The sequence below is a fragment of the Tachypleus tridentatus genome, chromosome 11 (genome assembly GCF_004210375.1).
Source record: "Tachypleus tridentatus isolate NWPU-2018 chromosome 11, ASM421037v1, whole genome shotgun sequence".
Classification (NCBI taxonomy): Eukaryota; Metazoa; Arthropoda; class Merostomata; order Xiphosura; family Limulidae; genus Tachypleus; species Tachypleus tridentatus.
Genome location: NC_134835.1, coordinates 85,201,068 through 85,223,312, shown reverse-complemented (window position 1 = coordinate 85,223,312; position 22,245 = coordinate 85,201,068). Strand labels below are relative to the sequence as shown.

Sequence of the window (22,245 nt, the reverse complement as noted above, 5' to 3'; positions counted from 1 at the left end):
ATTGGAGAATGGTCAAATATCATCAGACATCTCCTACATTCTAGATGCATGCCTCAGCTTCTATCGCCATTTGTTTTCTAAGGTCCTGTGTGCCCGTTTGGGTGCAGTAATGTCTTCCTTGGTGTGCAGACATGTGGTGTGCAGGGCAGAAGTATCCAACAAAATCTGGTGCTTCTCAGGGACTTGTTCCATTACATTACAGATCGGGATATTCCTGCAGTCTTTGTGTCCCTCGATCAGAGCAAAGCTTTCGATTGAGTTTACCATGGCCTTCTGTGGTTGATTCTGGAGAGATGTGGCCTCCCTCCAGTTTTTGTCTGGTACATGCAAGCCTTCTGCGCGACCGCTTCGAGCAGGCTGTTGGTTAATGGGTACATGACATCCTCCTTTCCCATCTTGCAGGTGGTTCGTCATGGCTGCCCATTGTCCCCAAAGGCTTTATGTGTTGGTTATCGAGTGCCTGCTCTCTCATTTATACCACTTGGTCTCTATGCGTGGCCTCCAGATGCCAGGGTGTTCGTGCGTTTTGTATGTCACGTATGCAGACGATGTGAACCTGTTCCTCGAGAACTTCACATCCTTAGGTTCAGCACTGGCCATCGTCCATCGTTACACTCGAGCCAGTGCCGCCCAGCTGAATATTCCCAAGTCTTGTGCACGGAGCTTTGGCAAATGGGCCTCGTATGCTGACTCCCTGTTTGGTCTGGATTGGATCCCCTCCACAATCACCTGCTTTGGGGTTCGTTTTCTCGTGAGCCTTGGGGCTGCTTGGGAGGGGGTGTTTTAGGATGTTGGTTCGCCCGTGCACGATTACCTACCGCTACTGTCCTGTTAACCTGTTTGACAGGGCAGAGGTGGTGCAGAGGAGGATCCTTCCCTTGGTCTGGTCCTTCCTCTGGATGACTGCACTGCTTGAGCCATCGAACACCATGTCGTTGCCTTCCTGTGGGGCAGCAAGTCTGAAGGCGGTGTCTCGGCACTCCTTGAAGCTGCTGCCTCGTAGGGGTGATCTGGGCATCCCATTTGTCCAGACACAGTGTTTTTCCCTTCTTCTGTCTGTTTCCTTTCGCTGTCTGTCTTTGGAGGGTCACCCCTGTTGCCACCTGATGAGATTCTTGGTTGGCACGTGGCACAAGCTCTTTGGTATTCCTTTGAGCCTGCAGACACCGATGTGTTTTGACCCTCCTCCCTGGTACGTCGGCACTGCTGCTGCAATACAGCAGTGTCGTACCGTGTCTGCCGAGGTAATGACAGACTCCCGTTCTCTCTACCGTCTGCTGGTCCCCGCATGTACCCAGTGGATCGAGTGACGCCATCCTGCTCTGCCGTGGGACGTGATTTGGGGCCGCGTTGCACTGCACCATGTTGATCGCTACTTCCAAGCTTTCAACTGGCGTGTGATGCATAACATCCTGCCTGTGAGGGAGCGTACCTACCTGTGGAATGTTGTGTCCCGTATGTCACACCCAGGTGGAGTCTGTCTTGCACAGGTTGGTTCTCTGTTCAACGTCGGCAGAGATCTGGAATGGGTTGGGGCCTTTTCTGGGTCCCGACCTTTACGGCGCAGACCATCCTGTATCACGTGCTAGTCCCTGTTCCCAGCCACCTGGCCTTTTTTTTCAGTATACACTTACCATCTTTAAGTACGTCATATGGCTTGCTCGAAAGAAATTGGTCTTCTTGCAGGCTCCAGTGTCATACTTTTCGATCCTGGGTAAGGGCAGATATCGGCTGCTACTCTGCCTAGAGGCGGACTATAAGCCCCTGGGCTCCGGGACGTTTTGCCATCTCTGACAGCCGGACGTCTCGCCACTTTATGCGTTGGTGGGGGGTCGGGTTTAGATCAGCTTCTGAGCCACCCTCTCTCCACTCTCGCTTCTTGTGTTCTTGTGTATTTTACTGTTGTATATATTTACTGTTTTCTTTTTTCTCTATTCTTCATTTGTAAATATTCATGTTTGTATATATTTTATGTTTTTTCTATTTGTAAATATTATTGTTTGTATATATTTTATGGTTTTTTTTCCATTTGTACATATTAATGTTTTTCGCTTGTTTATGTTTCTTGTCTTGCCTTTTTGTAATGTTTTCTTTGTTGTAAATAAATTCAAAATGAGAGCAAAAGAGCTGTCTGAGCCCTTCAGAAAGAAAATTGTAGCAGCTTATGAGTCTGGTAAGGGATTTAAAAAGATCCCAAAGGATTTTGAAATCAGCCATTCCACTGTCCGGAAAATAGGCAACAAGTGGAGGGCTTTCAAAACAACTGCCAACATGTCTAGGACTGGTCGTCCAAGCAAGTTCACCCTAAGAGCAGACCGCAAGATGCTAAAAGAGGTATCCAAACACCCTAACATGTCATCACGGGACTTACAGCAGGCTCTGGCTACTGTTGATGTGAAAGTGCATGCCTCTACAATCAGAAAGAGACTGCACAAGTGTAATTTGCATGGGAGATGTGCAAGTAGTAAACCTTTGCTCTCTAAGAGAAACATCAAGGCCAGTCTGAAGTGTGCAAGAGAGAATGTAGACAAAGACCAGGACTTCTGGAATAATGTTCTTTGCACAGATGAGTCAAAATTGAATTATTTGGACACCACAACAGAGGACATGTTTGGCGTAAAATAATACAGCATTCCAGGAAAAGAACCTCATACCAACTGTGAAGCATGGAGGTGGAAGTGTCATGGTTTGGGGCTGCTTTGCTGCAGCAGGACCTAGACAATTCACAATCATAGAATCCACCATGAATTCTACTGTGTATCAGAGGGTGCTTGAGGATCATGTGAGACCATCTGTAAGAAAATTAAAGCTGAAGCGGAACTGGACCCTGCAACACGACATTGACCCAAAATATACCAGTAAATCCACCAAGAACTGGCTGAAAACTAAGAAATGGAGAGTCCTGGAATAGCCGAGTCAAAGCCCAGATCTTAATCCCATTGAGATGCTGTGGGGTGACTTGAAACGGGCTGTACATGCAAGAAACCCCTCAAACATCTCACAGCTGACAGAATTCTGCATTAAGGAGTGGAGCAAACGTTCTTCAGACCGATGTCAGAGACTGGTAGATGGTTACAAAAATCGTCTCACTGCAGTTATTTAAGCCAAAGGGGTAACACTAGCTATTACGGGGGAAGGATATCCTAACTTTTTCCTCAGTTAGAATATGCATTTTTGTAGAATTACATGTACAGAAGATCTTGAAAAGTCTTTTCTTCAGTTTTAATTGTTTAGTTATATTCCTATAATCTCTCAGTATTGTTGAAATTGAGATTAAATATCTATATATCCAAAAATGTTACAAAAATACACAGGCTTTCATAGGGTGTCCTAACTTTTTCACATGATTGTAATTGGTTCATCAATTCATAATTTTTTGATATATTTTAGCAAACAGTCGCAAATTAAGTGGATGTGCTTTAATTTTATTTATCGATCTGATGCACACCTTTAGAGTATCATGCAATTTGTCACTGAGAGTTTTTGCTACAAGATGGTGTCTGTGTAATACACAGTGAATAGTACACACGTCGAGAACATTTTCCTTAAGAAAGGTAGCAAATCCTCCATAACAGCCAACCATTGAAGGTGCGCCATTTATGGCAACCACAATTGTATTGCTGAGCAGAATATTGTGCTTGTTTAAATATTCCTCCAAGTATTGAAAAATTGTCACTCCTTTTGTACCACCTTTAAGATACCTTGCGAACAAAAATTCGCCAATAATTTGTTTTTGAATTTGACTAAAATACCTTACATAAGCCATGAAAATGTCTGAACTATCAAAAGTTGATTCGTCAAGTTGGATGGAAAACTTACAATTCATAAGTTCAGATGCCAAAGTTTTTCCATATCTTCAGCCATCTCATCAACACGTCTTTGAGCTATATTTGCACTTGAAGGCAAGCATTTTAAAACTCACACCTCCACTTCCGGAAACAGCAAATACCAATAAATAAAGTAATCAAGGAAAACCATTAATGGTAATCATCAGGAATGTAAGCCAGAATGAACCTAAAACATATTGAAGAATACGTCATGCTCACAATGCTTCCCGAATGGCTCAATTGCAACCGACAGTTTGGTGGACAGAGGATACACGAATCTCTTGTCCAGACTCTTAAATGACTCGTGCATTTTTGTACAATTAATTTAAAGCTGGTATTTTTATTTCCTTGATTATACGACTCTTGCTTTCTGCACAATATATTATGTCGATTTGACCAACAATATTTAATAAGTCGTGCAACGATGTTCCTGTATTAACAATTTATCACCGACCCCTGAGTGATTTTCGACCCCGGAAATGTCTCATCGACCCCTGGGGGTCGATATCGAATACTTTGAAAACCCATGTTTTCGAAGAACTAGTGAGGTTAATTCAGAGAACACAAGTTGAAAACTTGGTCAACAAACATTGCATGCATTAAGTTGCTATCTGTATTATAGAACCTGAAATCCTTGAAACATCTATTATTAACATATGCTGTTTTAAGATGTACCAATAAGGAAAATTCCTGGTTGTCAGTAAGTTGCTATTTTGTGGTAACTCGTGAAAACATATCCTGAGAACTATGAGATTTGGGTTGTTTAGTACAAAAACATTTAACTCACTTGGGTTTCCCACAAAAACTTCTACACGTGAATGTTTACGAAAAATGATTTCCTTTAAGCTAGTATGAATGTAATTTCCATTAGCGTACGCAACGTATTTATATTACAATTTGTAATGAGTTAGCTGATAAAGTAAGTATTAAAAATCTTTTGTTTTTTGGTTTCCAGAAAGAGTAAGGACTAAGGAGCTGAAAGGTTGTAGAACTTGTGCACGAGACGTTTGGTACCTCTGTATTTTAAACATTGAACGAATGAACTGAGCTTGTTTCTATCTTTCAAAACCTAGATAATTCACCAGCTTTTACACGTTGTTTTATTATTGGAATTAATTATAAAATGTTCATAACTCTGTATTCAATCAAACAAAAATTTATTGCGTTTCTCACATCACAAGCATCACACGTTCTGTCTCATGTACTAGGTGAGACCAGTGCAATCAATGTTAAATCCAGATTCTTACAGTTTAAAGTTTACAACATATCAGGAAACACAAATCATTACACGTACGTAGACACACATTTAAGTTACTTTGCAGTTCTCTACATTTCATATACTGAGCTGAAGTTCCTACCTTGAACTTCCGAGATAACTGAGATTATAAAATTTGCGCCCTAATTTGTAACACTGAAAAACAAACAAAAAAAATCCTAAGATTCGATTCGAAGCTTACTAAGTCAAGGTGAAGACCTATATATCTTAGTAACACATAGATGACTCGTGCACAGGTTTCACTTTTGGTATTCACGTGTAACTATCATTTAACCGCTCCCTATTTCTTTCTTCAGGGCTTCCAGTTCTGGAATTTTCTTGTACTCTTGTTGTATTGTGAAGAGCTAAAAATATAATGAATTGAAAACCGCCTATTAATGATTCTTGAATAACATTAACTGTAAATGCTAAAATTAGAAAAAAAAAGAAACATGGAGTTGTGTATAATTCACAGAAATGCATAAAGTGAAATATTAGAACCTAAAGATCTACATTATTAAACATTTATTCATATATATATAAAGAAAATCAAGCTGAAATAAAAATACAAAACATTGAACCAACTATACGAGGGCTGTTCAAAAAATACGCGGACTGACGTCATAAAACAAAATGTACTTTATTTACAAGTTACAGGTCTGGGACCCCTTCAAAGTACTCTCCTCCCCAACGCACACACTTATCCCAACGGTGTTTCCACTTGTTGAAACAGTCCTGGTACGTTTCTTTTGTAATGTCCTCCAGCTCCTTCGTCGCATTTGCCTTAATCTCGGGAATCGTCTCAAATCTTCTTCCTTTCAAGGGTCTTTTGAGTTTGGGGAACAAGAAAATATCTCAAGGAGCAAGGTCAGGTGAGTAGGGGGGTGGGGAAGAACAGTGATCGAGTGTTTGGCCAAAAACTCACGAGTTCTGAGGCACAAATTTCGCAGCAATGCGGCGCATCTTCAATTTTTCGGTCAAAATCTCGTAACAAGATCCAACTGATATCCCACACTCTTCAGCAAGCTCCCTGACAGTCAGACGTCGATTTGCCCGCACCAGGGTGTTGATTTTGTCAACGTGTGGATCGTCAGTTGACGTGGAAGGACGTCCAGGACGCTCATCATCTTCAATGGACTGTCGACCATCCTTAAAACGTTCATGCCACTTGAAACATGCCGTACGCTTCATAGCAACTAAACCGTAAGCCGTGTTAAGCATAGCAAAAGTTTCAGTCGCAGAGTTTCCAAGTTTAACACAAAATTTCACAGCGAGTCGTTGTTCCTTCAGATCATTCATTCTGAAATCCGCCAAACGAAAAAATCGCACTTCACTTAAAACCGCGTAGCTAATACACAAATGAAGATATCTGCAATCAGGAAATGGCGTCGTAATCAGCTGATCTTTGCAAACCTAGCGACACCAAGCGGATTCCCCTGGAACCAACTGGAGCCGCGCAATTCAAACAGTCCGCGTATTTTTTGAACAGCCCTCGTACGATTCCCAGGGTACAGGCTTATAATATGGGATATAAAATGTACCCTAGATTTTGGACTGCAGAAGTAGGATCTACATTGTGGTGAGGATAGACCGTCTATCAGTCTTAATCTCTGTTTACCAGTCTCACATAAAGAAATAAAATAAAGGAATAGCAATAGAAATTAGAAGAGCGAGATGTGGGTGCTCAAGCCCATAACGCCCCACATCTATATCACCTTTCACTGTCTGCAGACAGCCGTGGGAAGGTAACTGTTCTCCAAAGTAAAGAAGGAGAAGAAGACGAAATAAAAATTAAATGAAAAAATACATTCAAAAAATAAAAATAAGGCATTACCATTTGAGAGTAAGTAAGTTAAATAAACTTAACTCCTGAAATTAACTATAGATGTGGAACGTTGTGAGCTTGAGCACCCTTATTTCGCTTTTCTATTAATCTAATTTCTATTGCTATTTCTTTATTTTATTTCTTTATGTGAGACTGGTGAACGGAAGTTAAGACTGATAGACGATGTATCCCCACCGCAATGTGGGTCTAACTTCCACAGTCACCTTCAAACCTCGGATATATTTTATGTCTCACATTATAGCCTGTAACCTGGGATCCTTTCAATTGGTGTAGCATTATTATTTTATTTTCGGCTTGTTTTTATTTATAACAAACTAACATTAGTCAGAGGTTTGGAGTGTTGTTTTTAACGCAGTCCTTTCTTTTAATTTTGTTTAATTTTAATTAACTTTTCAGTATTAATATTTTTTCTCTACATACACACGTACATATACACAGAACAAAATGTGAAAGTGAAAACATAAATACTAAAGGTAAATAGCATCATGCTATACGTGAAATAAGTGATGTCAACTGAAATAGTGAATTTAATAATCGTGAATATTTGTGGTGTTGTAAACATTTTTAATCGATGTTTAATACTGGAATGTAAGTACCTATAACAATAGTAGTAAATACAATTCCTAAATTGTTTGAAATATGATAATGACAATATATACATGATATGAGAGGTGTTAGTATTGAGTCTGGTCTAACATGAAGAACGAGTTACATTTTTATATTGCGTAAGATATATATAAAGGTATTTAAATTTCACTGCTATAAAAAAACATAATTCATACACATAAAAATATAAACCTACCTTCATTAACCACGATGTTTATTAGTAACTAACATAAAATAAGCAATTAAAGACATATACAAGAAAACAGGAGTAACATAGATATAAAAACAAAATAACAAGGACATTTAAAATAAATAGCCCCCTCTCCCAGTGGCACAACGGTATGTCCGTGGACTTACAACGCTAGAATCTGGATTACGAGACCCTTGGTGGGCAGAGAACATATAGTCCATTGTGTAGCTCTGTGCTTAATAACAACCAAACATTTAAAGTAACAGAATTTTTTTTTTATTACCCGAACAAAGATAACTTAGCTTGATAAATAAACCGAAATGCATGTAGTTTACAGAATAATTATAAAAAAAATAGAATTATAAATATAGTCTAGAAAGCCAAGAGTTTTGAAGTAATAGTGGCTAATATTCAGTCTTGTCACGTGTCTGAGAGATTATTTTGTCACATGTGACTGTGTGACCTGTCAGGTCACAAGGAACTTCTACCGATACTTTTTAAGATCTGAATTACAACATGTAAATAATCATGTATACCAAAAATAATAAAATTAGATTGAAATCCGAAAAATAATTAAACGTAGTATTAATTACTGGCGTAATCGCTGACATATTCTGTGGCTAAAATTTTAATTAATTCGATGGTTAGTCATACTGAAAAACAGAAAGTGGATCATGTTGACTGCTGGAATAATTGATACTATAATAAATGGGAATATAGTAAAATTCCATAAATTATGAGGTTAAACTCTTGAAGGTTCTTTTCGAAATAAAAGGAATAAATACTAATTTCCCTATACAATAATAAGAACATTACAAAATTATACATGAGTTCATTTTAAAATCGCATTAAAATTTTTAGATGAGGTAATCAAAATCACATGGAACTGATTTCTTACAGGTCTATAAATCAATGATTGAAAACTGATTATATTTTATATTTTTGTTGTATCACATTCTATATAAAAGACGTTTCACACGATCTTTATACGTCCTATAAAAGGTTAATAAAACAAACCTATTTTTTTTTACCATTACACGTTGCCATGTTGATGAATATGCTCTACTATTAATACATGACAGTTCCGATATCTTGTTTTCTTATGGTGCGTAGATCTCAGGAGAAAACCTGTGTTTTGTATATATTGTAATATTATGGTTATAACGTTTAAAACAGGTTTTAATATAACAATTTTGTTGTTTTTTGGTTATTCACGCTCATAAAAGTAATTTTGCTTTGCAAATTTCCTGTAAGTCTTTAAGACTATTAAATTTCGTGAGAAATTATTGATATTATGTTTGAAAATTCCGAAAATACGAGGGACTTAATTGATGTACAATTCCCATTTTGCAAGGCATGGTAAAAATACATAAATCAACAGGTTAATACACACGTCTTCAAGTTTTTATGTAAACAAGTTCATTAACGCGTACGTTTGCCTAAATTTACCTGAATGACAGTTTAGTCAGTCTAATCTTTATGATAATGATTTATGACATTATAGACTTTTAGTCAGTTTGCCTTCATTAGATTCGAAAAAAAAAGTATGATTTTACACAATGCATCTCCATTGAAGCTAAGTCAATAATTAATTTGTTAATAAAGGAAGGAAACTGTTACATCAATTTTAACAACGGAAATTATGTTCTCCTCATTTCCTCCACAAGCAGAGCATAATGAAATGTAATATGAAATATATTTAAAAGTAATTTATGAACAATTAAAGACTACGTTTTTTACGATTTACGACAGTTAACACTATTTTTTTGTTATTTAAATGTTAAAAGATATGACACAATAAAAATTACTTTATTATCGTATAATGTTTAATATTTTGCTCGATTCACGAATTCTAATACTTAAATGCTAAAATCTCTTCATAAACTGGCATGTGTCACACCTTAATTTTAGTGCACATATTTGAATATAAATGTGCTTATAATTTAAAATTTGACAATAAAAAGTATTCATATCAGCAACAAAATCTAGTTGAACACATGATTTTACGCTTTTATGACTTTAATTCATCAAAGTGTTACGGGTCAGTTCTATCTACGTGATTAAAGGAGTGACGTGTGTGAGGGAAACTTTTCATACTTTATTAAGCTACGCAACAACGAAATTAGGAATAGGGAAGTACAAACGATGTCACCATATAAGAAAGGCGTAGATGTAAATAGTACTATGCATTGTAAAGGAAAAGAAATTTGGGTAACTGATCTATCATATTTCTTGACAGATAAGCTGATCGGCTTTATATTTTTAATTACACCATTCGGCTCAAAGCTTCTTTTGTACTCCAAATGTTTGATGGATATCATGTGCTATGGAATAGGTTTAATCTCGCAGCCATTAAGACGTCTTGCACGGCCATCAGATACGTGAATGGTCCAGGCAGATAACTGTTTTAATTATATTAAACACACAACACTTCTTTTATATTTTATAATTTTGTTCATTCAAATACAAAATTCTACAACCTAAGAAATGTTTCGTACGCGAAGCGCGAGTTTTCTTCCCAAACATTTCATTCGGTATGTTCAATGTAATGATGTGATTAATAGACTGAATGGGCGAAAAAGTCTTTGCTAATTTCCTGAAGATTAGTTTTCATCTGCTTATGTTTCAAGGATTATATGAAACGAGTTTCTTTAAATATGATTTCAACTATCGTAAGTTTATTTAACCATATCTTATGACGCAGATGAAAAAAGCAACTATCAATATGTGGGCCACAAAATAAAAACCTGGCGCCGAACATGGTCTCTCTTCTAATGTGACGTTCAATTCAACTATTCTTTATAAAAATAATAACCTAAGAACAGATGATGGTTACTGCTGGCAGGTTGTCTTCCCTGTGGCCCTTAGGACGGGTAGCCGGCAACCTTAGTAATTTTCTCATAAAGAAAAGACAAGAAACAAATGGATGGTGAGTCTCTTACAAATTATGACTGTTTTAACTAAGCATTCAAGGTAGAAGCGTTTCATTAATGAAAAGAAGAAGAAATTCTTACACTTCAAACAAAATGTTTCATTTATTAAAAAAGCAAAAAAACGGTAAGTTTCTACGTTAAGATAGTTACAGTATCAAAAACTAAATAATTTGTAACATATCGTTACAGCTAACGTATTCACAATCCAGTCACAAGCAAGACAGAAGATGTATGAGAATATATGAATATGTCCATTTATGTGATTGTCTAATACATTTCCCAGAGTATGACATTTACTAAAACATCGACTGGATGTTTATTTGCACATGCAGAAAGGTTTGTACGTTTAAGTCATCCCGTCTACAAATCTGATCTAGGACGACTTAAGTATCACTTACTGGTGATGGGAACTTGTTGATGAAAGATGGAGCTGGCCCAAACATGTGAAGGAAACATATCAATCAAAATTCATAAGCTTTCAGGGCTAGTGTTCACATGTCGTTAAAGTTGTCAGGACGATCTATCACTGACTGTATATTAATCTAACATGAATTCTAGTGGCGTAATGAAAAATTTCCGTTCCCCTCCCCCGCAAGTATGTTGAGGGGTTAACTTCATCAGTGCAGGCGACTTGCTACTTCTTACGAGGCCCGGCATGGCTAGGTGGGTTAAGGAATTCGACTCGTAACTTGAGGGTCGTGGGTTCGAATCCCCGTCGCACCAAACATGCTCGCCCCTTTCAACCATGGAGGCATTGAAAAAGAATAATGGTTAATCCCATTATTCTTTGATAAAAGAGTAGTCCAAGAGTTGGCGGTAGGTGGTGATGACTAGCTGCCTTCCCTTTTGTCTTACACTGCTAAATTAGGGACGGTTAGCGCATACAGTCCTCGTGTAGTTTTGCGCGAAATTTAAAACAAATCAATCCTTCTACGAACTGTATGTTTCCTCCTTTTCTTTCACCAAGCACAGTGGGATTGACTGCGCTTATAACATTCCCAAGATTGAAAGGGCGAACATGTTTGGTGTGATGGGAACTCGAACCCGCGACCTTCTTGCATCACGAAACGCATTTTGCCGAAATCGAGATTGTCGTCTCAATACCCTCTCCTTTTTTTTCTTTACAAACATGTTAAAACTTCCACACCTATTCACCTACTCGTTCACAATCTATTTTTAAGGTTGACAGTTTTATGAGTTTCTGATGGGTTACAGAACTACTAAGGTAATTGTAATGTATTTGAGCTTTAGAACTGACGTCAGTGTACTCGTCACAGTAACTGTTATAGTCAACAGTTTGCTTGCTTGTTTTGAATTTCGCGCAAAGATACACAAGAGCTATCTGTGCTAGCCGTCGTCCCTAATTTAGCAATGGTAGACTAAAAGGAAGGTAATTAGTCATCACCACCCACCACCAATTCTTGGTCTGCTCTTTTACCAACGAATAGTGGGATTGACGGTTACATTATAACGTCCCCATGACTGAACGATCCATCATGTTTGGTGTGGCGGGGATTCTAACCTCAGACCTTCAGATTACGAGTCGAGCTCCCTAACCACCTGGCCATGGCGAGGGAAATAGCTTCAACGGTGTCGTAACATCCAATACAGTGTTAAGTTTCAAAAATAAAGATCAGTTATGTATCTAATTGCACCGTCAGAAATCTATTGTATTTTATCCTTCGATGCGGTTGTGAATAGCAGGAAAGTCCGACAATAAACACTGTTTGTAATGAAGAGCCATGAGCGATGCTAATTTAAATAGTGCACTATCATTAGTACTAATCAATTAGGACAGAAAGATACAGAATATAACGTTCAACTCTAGTGTTCATTCCACACAGTCGTCGGGTTTTCAACTGTTTTTCTGTTAACGTAGAACACAGCTGCCTTCAAACTTTCCTCAGACATCGTCATTGTTTTTTGTACATCGTTAGATTTTCAGAAAAACTTGGGTTCAGTGTCCCAAATAGTTGCAAGTGAAGATGAGATAGTTTTAGTTTTTCCAAGGTTTTCTTTCTAAATATTGTAAAGGTATTGGTTGCAATATTTAATATTTAACGGCTAGAAAAAGGTCCAAGTCCTTAGGTTGAAGCGGTTTTGATACAATGTTTGCTGTATATTACCTTGCATTAGGCAGTGGTCATGAACACGCCTTTTTTCAGTCCAACTGTTTCTGAGCGCTGGTGTGTCTTTTTAAGACTGTCGTATGATTGTACTTAGTCTTCCTTTACATCAATGCAAACATACAACAAAGCGAGTGCCACGTTTGGATGCCTAGCTTGTGGAGTACAGTTTTACGCGTTGGGTTTGGAGAAGATGTTATACTTGTAACTTAGTTTCATCGTTTGATATTTGGCTGAAAGTTGATAAAATCATTACAATATGTCGTCAAATTCCCTACTTTCATGCACGTGCCAATCAGTACTAACATTAAATTATGTGATAAGTCCATCGTATCCTTGTTATCATGGAATACCATTACGTATCACAAAACCTGGCTAAGTATTAACATCATGCATACAAAAAACTTGGTTAACTTGGTCCCCCTTTTTTCTATCTTGTGTTGTGTCTGCAATAATGTGTAGTAATTGAATAACACAGGCTCCTAATTTTCAATGCGTAATTTCATATTCTTTGATTTTTTTTTTTTGAAATGCGTTATCAATCTTTTATTCTACATACCATACTTCAGGGTAAGAAGAGCTTTTTTTCGATTTTCAAACAGTCAATACCAGTCAATACAGTGCACTATCCTGTTTAAGAAAATAACACAAACATTTCCTGGGAACATTATCAGCATTTTTAGTCGATTTATAATAATATTAATCCGAAAATCATTTAGAATACTTTTCTTTTTAATGCCCTTTAGACTTAAAACAACATTTTTAATAATAAACTTTTTTTACATTGATATCATAAACCACGTCTGCTGGAAAGTTTGTTCTATTGGTTGGGAACGGATCATGTGAATAACAATGACTAATATCAGCTTCTGGATTGTCTTGTTCGATTTTGATCAGAGCTTCATTATTCATTCGCTGTAATTACCTTATTAGTCGCTAATGTTTATTACATAATAATGTTTTCACAGGATCCATTGGTGTTTTGACTGGACCAGGAAAGTAGTAGTTGTACAAGGTGTAACTCTCGTTCTCATGATGATGATTCAGGGTTACGGATAGCAGATTTATATAGATGTTATTTTCGGCAACTTATTCTTAATTATATCTTCTCACTCTTTTTCTCTTCACTTTGAGCACCACTTAAATACTTTTTTACACCACCAGAACGATTCATTCTTTATAAGTAAACCACTCGAAACCTAAATTGAAAAATGTAAGCTATAAACAAGTGGTTGTTGCATTCCGGTAGGTGAATGTGAACGGATCGCTGACTACCCCTCCTCGATGTTGACTGGTCGCATCAAAACTGGGTTCTGTGTAATTCCGACAATTATACCGTTGTAAAAAAATGAACAATTATTGGCTACAAAATTTTAAACAATTAACAGTTTTGATTGACAGTTTGCTTGACTTTCAACCGACAACCTCTTGGAAACCCTGGGGTGGGCTTCCTGCATGGCAGGAGCTGCGGTGTCTTATGTTATATCTCTGAATTGGGCTCCCTTAACCATTAATTTACGGTGTATTAATTAATCAGCTGATCTTGTATTCAAGCTTACGTTCAGCGGAAACGCAAAAATATTTTTTAAGCATTTGAATCCCAAATATCACATAAAATACATGCGTAAGGAAGCCAGACAGTGATTTGTTCATTTGATTTTTCACAGGCAGTCAAGGCAGGAATCAAGAACTTATATTATAATAATTTAACTGTCATAAACTTAAGCCAGATTTTACTCTGTGTATTCTATGATTCATATCAGTATCATTCGGATGTCAAGCTAAATTATTCCAAAGACAACGCATAAATATTTAACATCCACGAACAGCCAATCGCAAGCAATTCAGATATTTAAACTTGATCTGTTAAATCCAAAAAGCCAGTTCATACTGACTAATGCAGTAGTTTTTTAGTGTTACATTTCCACGCCAATGCCGTATCAAAATAAAAACTGTTGATAACGAAAACTTTTTCAAACCGTCGATGCTAATCTCTTTTAAACTCCTCAAAATTAATTTGAGTTCGAGGGAATGGCCCAAGTAAAAGAGTCGCAAGCATCTCGTCTACGTGACAAGTCACACGCAGTTAGAACGTGCGTACCCAAGCTTATCTCAAAACTACTTTAAATATAGCACGCGCAGAGCTAGTGTCTTGACATAATAAACCTTACGTAAAATATCAGTGAAGAAACTATCAGCAGTATATCTCACGAACTGTAGCGTTTTGATACATAAATAATTATAATTAATGATATATGACTTGTTTGAAAAAAACATACATATTCAGTAGAAGCATGTCACTATAATTTAAATGAGACGAAAAATATTGAAACTTGTCACCTGATGAATTTTACTGAATAACAGTACTTTCTAAAACTTTATTGTTCATTTTTATATTGAATTCACCGAATTAAAAACAATTCAGATCTCATGATGCTACAAAATTGAATGCGTGTTGACGGGTTCTCAAAGTCCGTAATTATTTACGCTTTGCATTATTTTACCATCGAGATATAGGTTTTGCGTCAAAACCTTCCGTAATACAATCTTCCAAGAATGAGACAATTTTGTATTGTATGTTCTTTTTAAATCATAAGAATTTTAACCGTATTGCAAGAACGTGGTCAAGACTTTTAACCTGAGTTATTACAGACCATCACTGGAATGACTAGAAGGAAAGTGGTTGGATATGCACGTATTCAAGCAAAAGTAAAAGGAATGTTGTAATGAAACGAATATCTTCTGTCAAAAATATTGACAGATTGAAAATGTAATGAAAATACACATTTCGTTGCTTTATGCATGCATACAAATAGATATTAACAAAATTATTTTATAAAAGCCAGATATCACCCTCATGTCTGATTTTATAACTGATCAAAAAGCTTTTTATGACGTGAGAACTACAATCATGTTTTTTAAAATGCTCTTGGACAATTAAACTTACTATTAAACGAAATATTTTGAAGTCTACTCTTTCAACATCCTAAGACTAACAGTCATTACCTTCCGCTGTCATTAATGAAATAGTTTCCTAAACTTTCTGCGCGCACTTGTTAAGTTTAATAGTTATTGTACCTTTTGTGGTGTCTCCGGGTCTACTCTTTCCCATGGTGGCAAATTCTTTCGATTGAATCTTGAAAAACAAAAAATAAATATAGATTGAATTTGTTGTTCATTCATTTGATTCAAATATACTATATCTCTATGGAGAAATAGTTTTATTAATTAATTACAGACAATATTATTTTAATGTTTAATTCCATTCAAAACAGTTTATTTGGTATATTCATTGACAAAATAACAACTCGCATGAATACTTCTATTACAGAATAAAAAATTAACACAATTAAGATATCTATATAATTAAAGGGGGTGTAGTTGTTTTTTCTGCCTTATCAACCGGTATAAGGTTTTTAGTTACAACAAATAATATTTTCCATATAAAAAGTATTAAGTAACAGATAAGTTCATTTAATGTTCAACTCAGAACCAACTAAAGCACACAAGAAAACGCTCAAACGTTTTATTTTTATTCTAACAATCATGATTATGAGAGAAGAAAGAAGGTACTTGTATAAGAAAATTCAGTATATTTTTGTGGTTTTTAACACAAAATTTAAGAAAATCTGCTTTGATTTGTATATTTTTTCATAGAGTTTACATTCTCTGACAAGCATGTAAATGAACGAGTAACATCACAACCACAATTTTCTAACGATTCTGGCAGAATCTAAGAACCTTCTAAAAATCAAGAAATGTTTCAGAGTTTAAAAAAAAGTGTCGGTGAAACTTGAAACTTCTGTTAAAATTTGCGTTCATAATTCTATAAATTGATGTAACGTTGATATAATGGAGAAAATTAAAATACAATAAAATTACATCCATGCATTAATCAGGTAATCAGAAAACACTCAGTCGTATATTCAATCATCATTCACTGTATGGAATATTTAGGTTCGATTTTTTGGACCCAGAAGGATTAGGTACACTTTCGACCTCTTTCTACCCCCTAACAGTAGGTTTTGCTCTTTTATTTTTGTTTTTCTTATTTCTGTATCAGATGTTGCTTATTCTAATCCACAAGCGCTTCAAATATACTTTCTTTTCCTGAGAAAGTGTGACTTTTGTTCTTATAATTTTTTTTGTTATTATTTACTTCTTTCCGATCTTGTGAAAGATTAGGAGATATTTTCTGTCAAAAATCGCATAAAGACGGAAACTAAATATTTATCCTGCTCCAATCCAGTACAGAATAAAATTGATTTCCAGATATATAATTAATTATCAAGTTGGTCAAAGGTCAGATTTTCACTTTCATTTCAAAAACAAAATTACACACGTTTGTATGAGCTTTTGGTGTATTAAAGCTTTTTATAAATTGTTGTGCGGGGAAAAAGCGATTCATTTAATGAATTATTTTGCATTACCTGAAGAGAGAATTCATCAAATTTCATTGAGGTGAAATGATTTATTTGGAAGTAGAGAACTAAATCTAATATACTAAAACATTTGGAATCTCTTTAGAGAAGGACGTGGGTTGGGCTTGTGTCGGACCTCTGGATTTCAATTGGTGAGCGATACCATAATTTGTTTCTGCTCTTTAAGCTGTGGGTGCGTTATAAGAGTGACACTCAATCCCTAAGTGTGGATAGTGGGTCGTAGTACGTTACTACGGTTTATGCCTTAGTAGTTTTGTCTTAAATACAGAAATTTATAAATAAATACTTTTTTAAAAATTATATTAAAACTGGCGCTACTGCTAAAGTGAAAATGTCTTTAAAATATTCCTGCAGTTTAAACAGAATAAGGCTTTGATTTCAATTACAAAGAATATCACTAAGTTGAAATAACTGCATTTTTATGAAATTTTTTTACTCTTTTTAAATGTTAAGCAGCACCTATTCTTCACGGTTTGTCCGTACATTTGTTACTAATTATACGGCGTTATTTTAAAAAATAAGATGATTTTATTTGTTTGAAATTAAGTACAAAGCTACATAATGGGCTATCTTTACTCTTCCTACTATGGGCATCAAAAACCGGTTTCTAGCATTGTAAGTCCTAAACACACTGCTATTTCACTGGGAGTAGGGGTAGATAAGATGACAAAAATTTTCTGTCAAATTTCACACTGATTTAAATCGAGATTTATATATATATATATACAATATTAGTGCATCCTGAAATTATTATTTTGCCGAAAAATGAAGATAATGTAATTATTGTTTTAAACAATATATCCAGTACAAAATATAAGGTTATTTGAGATATTTTTATAATTTTAATTTACAGTGTAAACTATTTTTGAAAGTTAGAGAACATTACATGACACCAGATATGAAATTATGAGCAGCATATTTTGTTTTAAATTTTCGACTAATTTTACTACATTTACCTATATTTTAATAACTTTCCAATGGAGTGAATTTGTTAATAAATTATAACTCATTTAAAACTTCCTTAGAAATTAAACTGGAATCGACTTTGTGTAAAATGTTTATTAAAAAATAGGACAAAGTTAAAAATTCCACAATGTAAGTACTTTAAAAACTTTATTAAAGACATTATAATTTACGTGAAGACGATACCTAACTTACATTTTCATATAAATCGATAGCAAACGTAACATTTCATCAGAAATGACAGTTAACTTAAATCTTCATCATAATCGATAACTACTTTAACACTTTACTGGAAACTAACTACCAAAAAACTTAATCAGAAACGACAACTAACTTTATCATGAACTTTTCAAATCTGCGAAACACAATAAGAAAGAGCAAAGTTTAAAAGCATTAATGTTGAACTTGTAAATAAATTATTTTATTGTGAAGCTTTTGTTTGTTTTTTGAATTTCGCACAAAGCTACTCGAGGGCTATCTGTGCTAGCCGTCCCTAATTTAGCAGTGTAAGACTAGAGGGAAGGCAGCTAGTCATCACCACCCACCGCCAACTCTTGGGCTACTCTTTTACCAACGAATAGTGGGATTGACAGTCACATTATAACGCCCCCACGGCTGAAAGGGCGAGCATGTATGGCGCGACGTGGATACGAACCCGCGACACTCAGATTACGAGTCGCACGCCTTAACACCCGTGGCGATGCCGGGCCTATTGTGAAGCAAACAGCTTAATGCTTAACGGTACTTAATACAAAGCTAAATATTAAACTCAAATAAATTTTAATAGGATTTTATAAATTACTTTTTAGGTTTATTTAGAATATCGAAAATACCATGATCCAAACTGAAAACCCATCGGTGAACTCAGAAGACAGCTCGATGTGGCTTTGCTATATCAAAACACACACACACAAACTTTTAAAAATACATCTAGCTTTTTAAAAAAATTTTAAAAAATTAACGTTTGTCCTACTATATCTGTAAATTAATAATCGAGTTGCTTAATCTTCTGTTTGAAGAAAACAATAAATTCCACAAGTACAAAGCAAAACCTTAATGTTTATTTACACTTTAACCCTAAATATTCTAGCCAACATACTCAAGTATTTTAAAACTATTATAAGGATGGACTTTTTATTTCATTTTGCAATTTAAGTAACTTGTATACATTTATTTAGGACAAAAGAGTTGTTAGCGTTGGGGAGAACTCATGATTTATTGTTAGAAATGTCTCGTATAATTAAGGAAAAAACATGAAAGCGGGTGTTTATGATAGCTGAAGCGGAAGATAGTCACGTTTAGAATTTAAAACAATTCTGTTTTTTGTTCTACACGTTCATTACATGATTATACGAAAACGTAGTATGGCAGAAACGCCAATTTTGCACGTTTTTTCGCGTGAATTAGCTTAAACACACTACTAAAAATAACGCTTGTATAGAACAGCATGGAAACTAATTTACTTCACGAGGTGATGAGTTTATCAAGACAGTTTTTGAAGTTAATACAAATGAACACTTCAGTAAAGGATTAAGCTTTTCATGGACTAGCGCATCTAATATATATACTTTACGAAAGTTTACGAATTGAAGAATAACCAATGTCTAACTATGCTTATATAATTCAGTCGCTGGTACAGCACAGTATGGTATCTTGATTGTGCGTAGAACTTTACAAGATACCTATGAGCTAAACAGCCAGATCATTGAACCTCAAGGTTCAGGCGTACCTGTACCTAATATTGAACTTGTTAATCAAACGGTGAACAAATTATCAACAGCACCTGCCGCCCATATGGCTACTTTTAGCCAGATAGCAGGATTAACTATCACTTTAAAAATGCGCTGACAGCTGGAAGTGATGAGTCTGTTTAACAGTATACTTGCAGACTCGAACCTTGGACCTTCCGATTTGGAGCGCTGTACTGACTAGTAGGTCATAGGTCATTTTCAGTTCACTTCTGATGTAGCTTTTAATGGGTTCACCCTTCTGGAAGCCTACGGATTTATAACGCTAAAATCAGGGGTTCGATTTCTCTTGGTGAACAACAGCAGAGAGCTTGATGTGACTTCGCTCTACGAAAAACACACACATATACAGCTTTTAATGGTTACAAAACACTCGATTTATTACAAAAAGCTATTTCCATCGTGAAAGATCAGTTCAAGCATAAAACAAATGGATAAATTAAATTATCGGGTGAGATTTAATTATCTTAAATCTAGAAATTTCACAGAGCCCATTGCTTGCACTGTTTTCAGTATCACTAAATCTAATACTGTTTCGAACTGTTAGTTTTAGAAGTTCCAAAACTAAACAGCAACTGTAATTTAAGCACTGGATATGTAAGTATTAGATGGTTATTATTTGAGATAGTGTTTTGTTACAAAAAGATAACTCAGAAGTGGAAACATTATCCCAGAAAGGTTTTGAATCTATAATATACCCTTCGAAATTCTAGAACACAAAATTATATAATTTTTGTATTCGACTTCGTACAGGTACGGTTGATTTATCAGAAGCAGGTGTGCTAAATACAAATTTTATTTCAAACGTTTAGACCTGGTTACCCAATAATGTACACATACAAAGATAGTATCAGTGTGAAATTATTGGTGGTGTCAAATAGTTTGTACTAAGAACTACATTTACATATACTTTGTTTACATTTAAGCCAGTTTGTAATGAAAATTTCGATAATTCAGGTTATTTTTCTTATGGATTATTAATTGCGTCATGGAAATGACTGGAAAGCAGTCAAGATTCACTTAACCGTATTTTGCATTTCAACCTAGCATGTTCAAATACATATTTGTTTATTAAACTGTTTCCCAAAATATTAAAGAAGAGTGAGTGACGGATAATAACTAATGTTTATTAAGCACATCTTGTGATATTTGTAATATACTAACACTTGTGTTTTTATTTTCTCTAACATATTATATAAAATACATAATATTTCTTCAATATGGTTGTGTTTTATTTGTATTCTTGCTAGCTTGAATTGATAAACTATACGTGTTAAGGCGTGCGACTCGTAATCTGAGGGTCGCGGGTTCGCATCCCCGTCGCGCCAAACATGCTCGCCCTTTCAGCCGTGGGGGCGTTATTATGTTATGGTCAATCCCACTATTCGTTGGTAAAAAGAGTAGCCGAAGAGTTGGCGATGGGTGGTGATGACTAGCTGCCTTCCCTCTAGTCTTACACTGCTAAATTAGGGACGGCTAGCACAGATAGCCCTCGAGTAGCTTTAAGCGAAATTCAAAAACAAAATACAAACAATGATAAACTATAAATGTGAACTTTTCTAAATAGTTTTTTTAATCAAGACATTTTGTTCAAAAACAAAACAGAAAGCAAAGAAACTAATATGTCAAAACATGAATTTGTCTCCAAAATGAGGTCTGAAAATGTAAATTTAATGGATGTGTAACAACATTGTATGATTAGAAATATATACATATAAACAAACTGTTTTGAAAACTAAGGATAAGTCTGTTTTTGTATTGAATACGGAGCTTAATTAATTTTTTGTAAATAATAATTAAGTTTGAAGTACTGACGATTGCATTTTTCTGGCGTCCATGGTCTATTGTTTCCCCATCTTTCTTAAAAGTACCTTTGCATTGAAACAATCATATTGTTTATTTTTCTAAACCAGCTAACGTCTCAGAACAACGATTTACACGAACAAATTTAATTAAACAAAACACTGAGGCTGCAGGGAAGTTGGTCTTGTAGTTACGTGTCGACTGCGATTCCATTTTCTTGGAAAACGGCCGATTATTTCAAGCTGTGATTAGAATTTTGTCCTGACTAAAAGAAAGTCGAATTGTTTCTTTACCACAGTCGCTTAAATGTATCCACACCTCACAGGAAGCCACTAAAAATATTCACTCATTTCATGATAGGTGTATCTTGTATGGCTTTCTGTGGTTGATTTCTTTCTGTAAAAATCACACCAACAGCTTATGAATTTTTGGCTTATGAGTCAAATTTCTCTTTATTGCTTTGTTACTGACACCAGGAAATTGTAACATTTTTTTGGGTCACAGAA

General features: G+C 35.5%; 1 protein-coding gene across 3 annotated transcripts in view; it reads right to left on the bottom strand.

Moving 5' to 3' along the window:
• Window positions 1-4,967: 4,967 nt before the first annotated feature.
• LOC143232653 (normal mucosa of esophagus-specific gene 1 protein-like) overlaps window positions 4,968-22,245 on the bottom strand; it is a 34,301-nt gene continuing 17,023 nt past the window's right edge. For all 3 annotated transcript variants that reach the window (XM_076468316.1, XM_076468317.1, XM_076468315.1), the window contains 2 exons: window positions 15,862-15,919; window positions 4,968-5,447 (listed from right to left, as the gene is read on the bottom strand). In XM_076468316.1, the coding sequence (XP_076324431.1) occupies window positions 5,373-5,447; window positions 15,862-15,919 (133 nt within the window). In that variant the 3' untranslated portion in view covers window positions 4,968-5,372. The remainder of the gene's footprint in view (window positions 5,448-15,861; window positions 15,920-22,245) is intronic.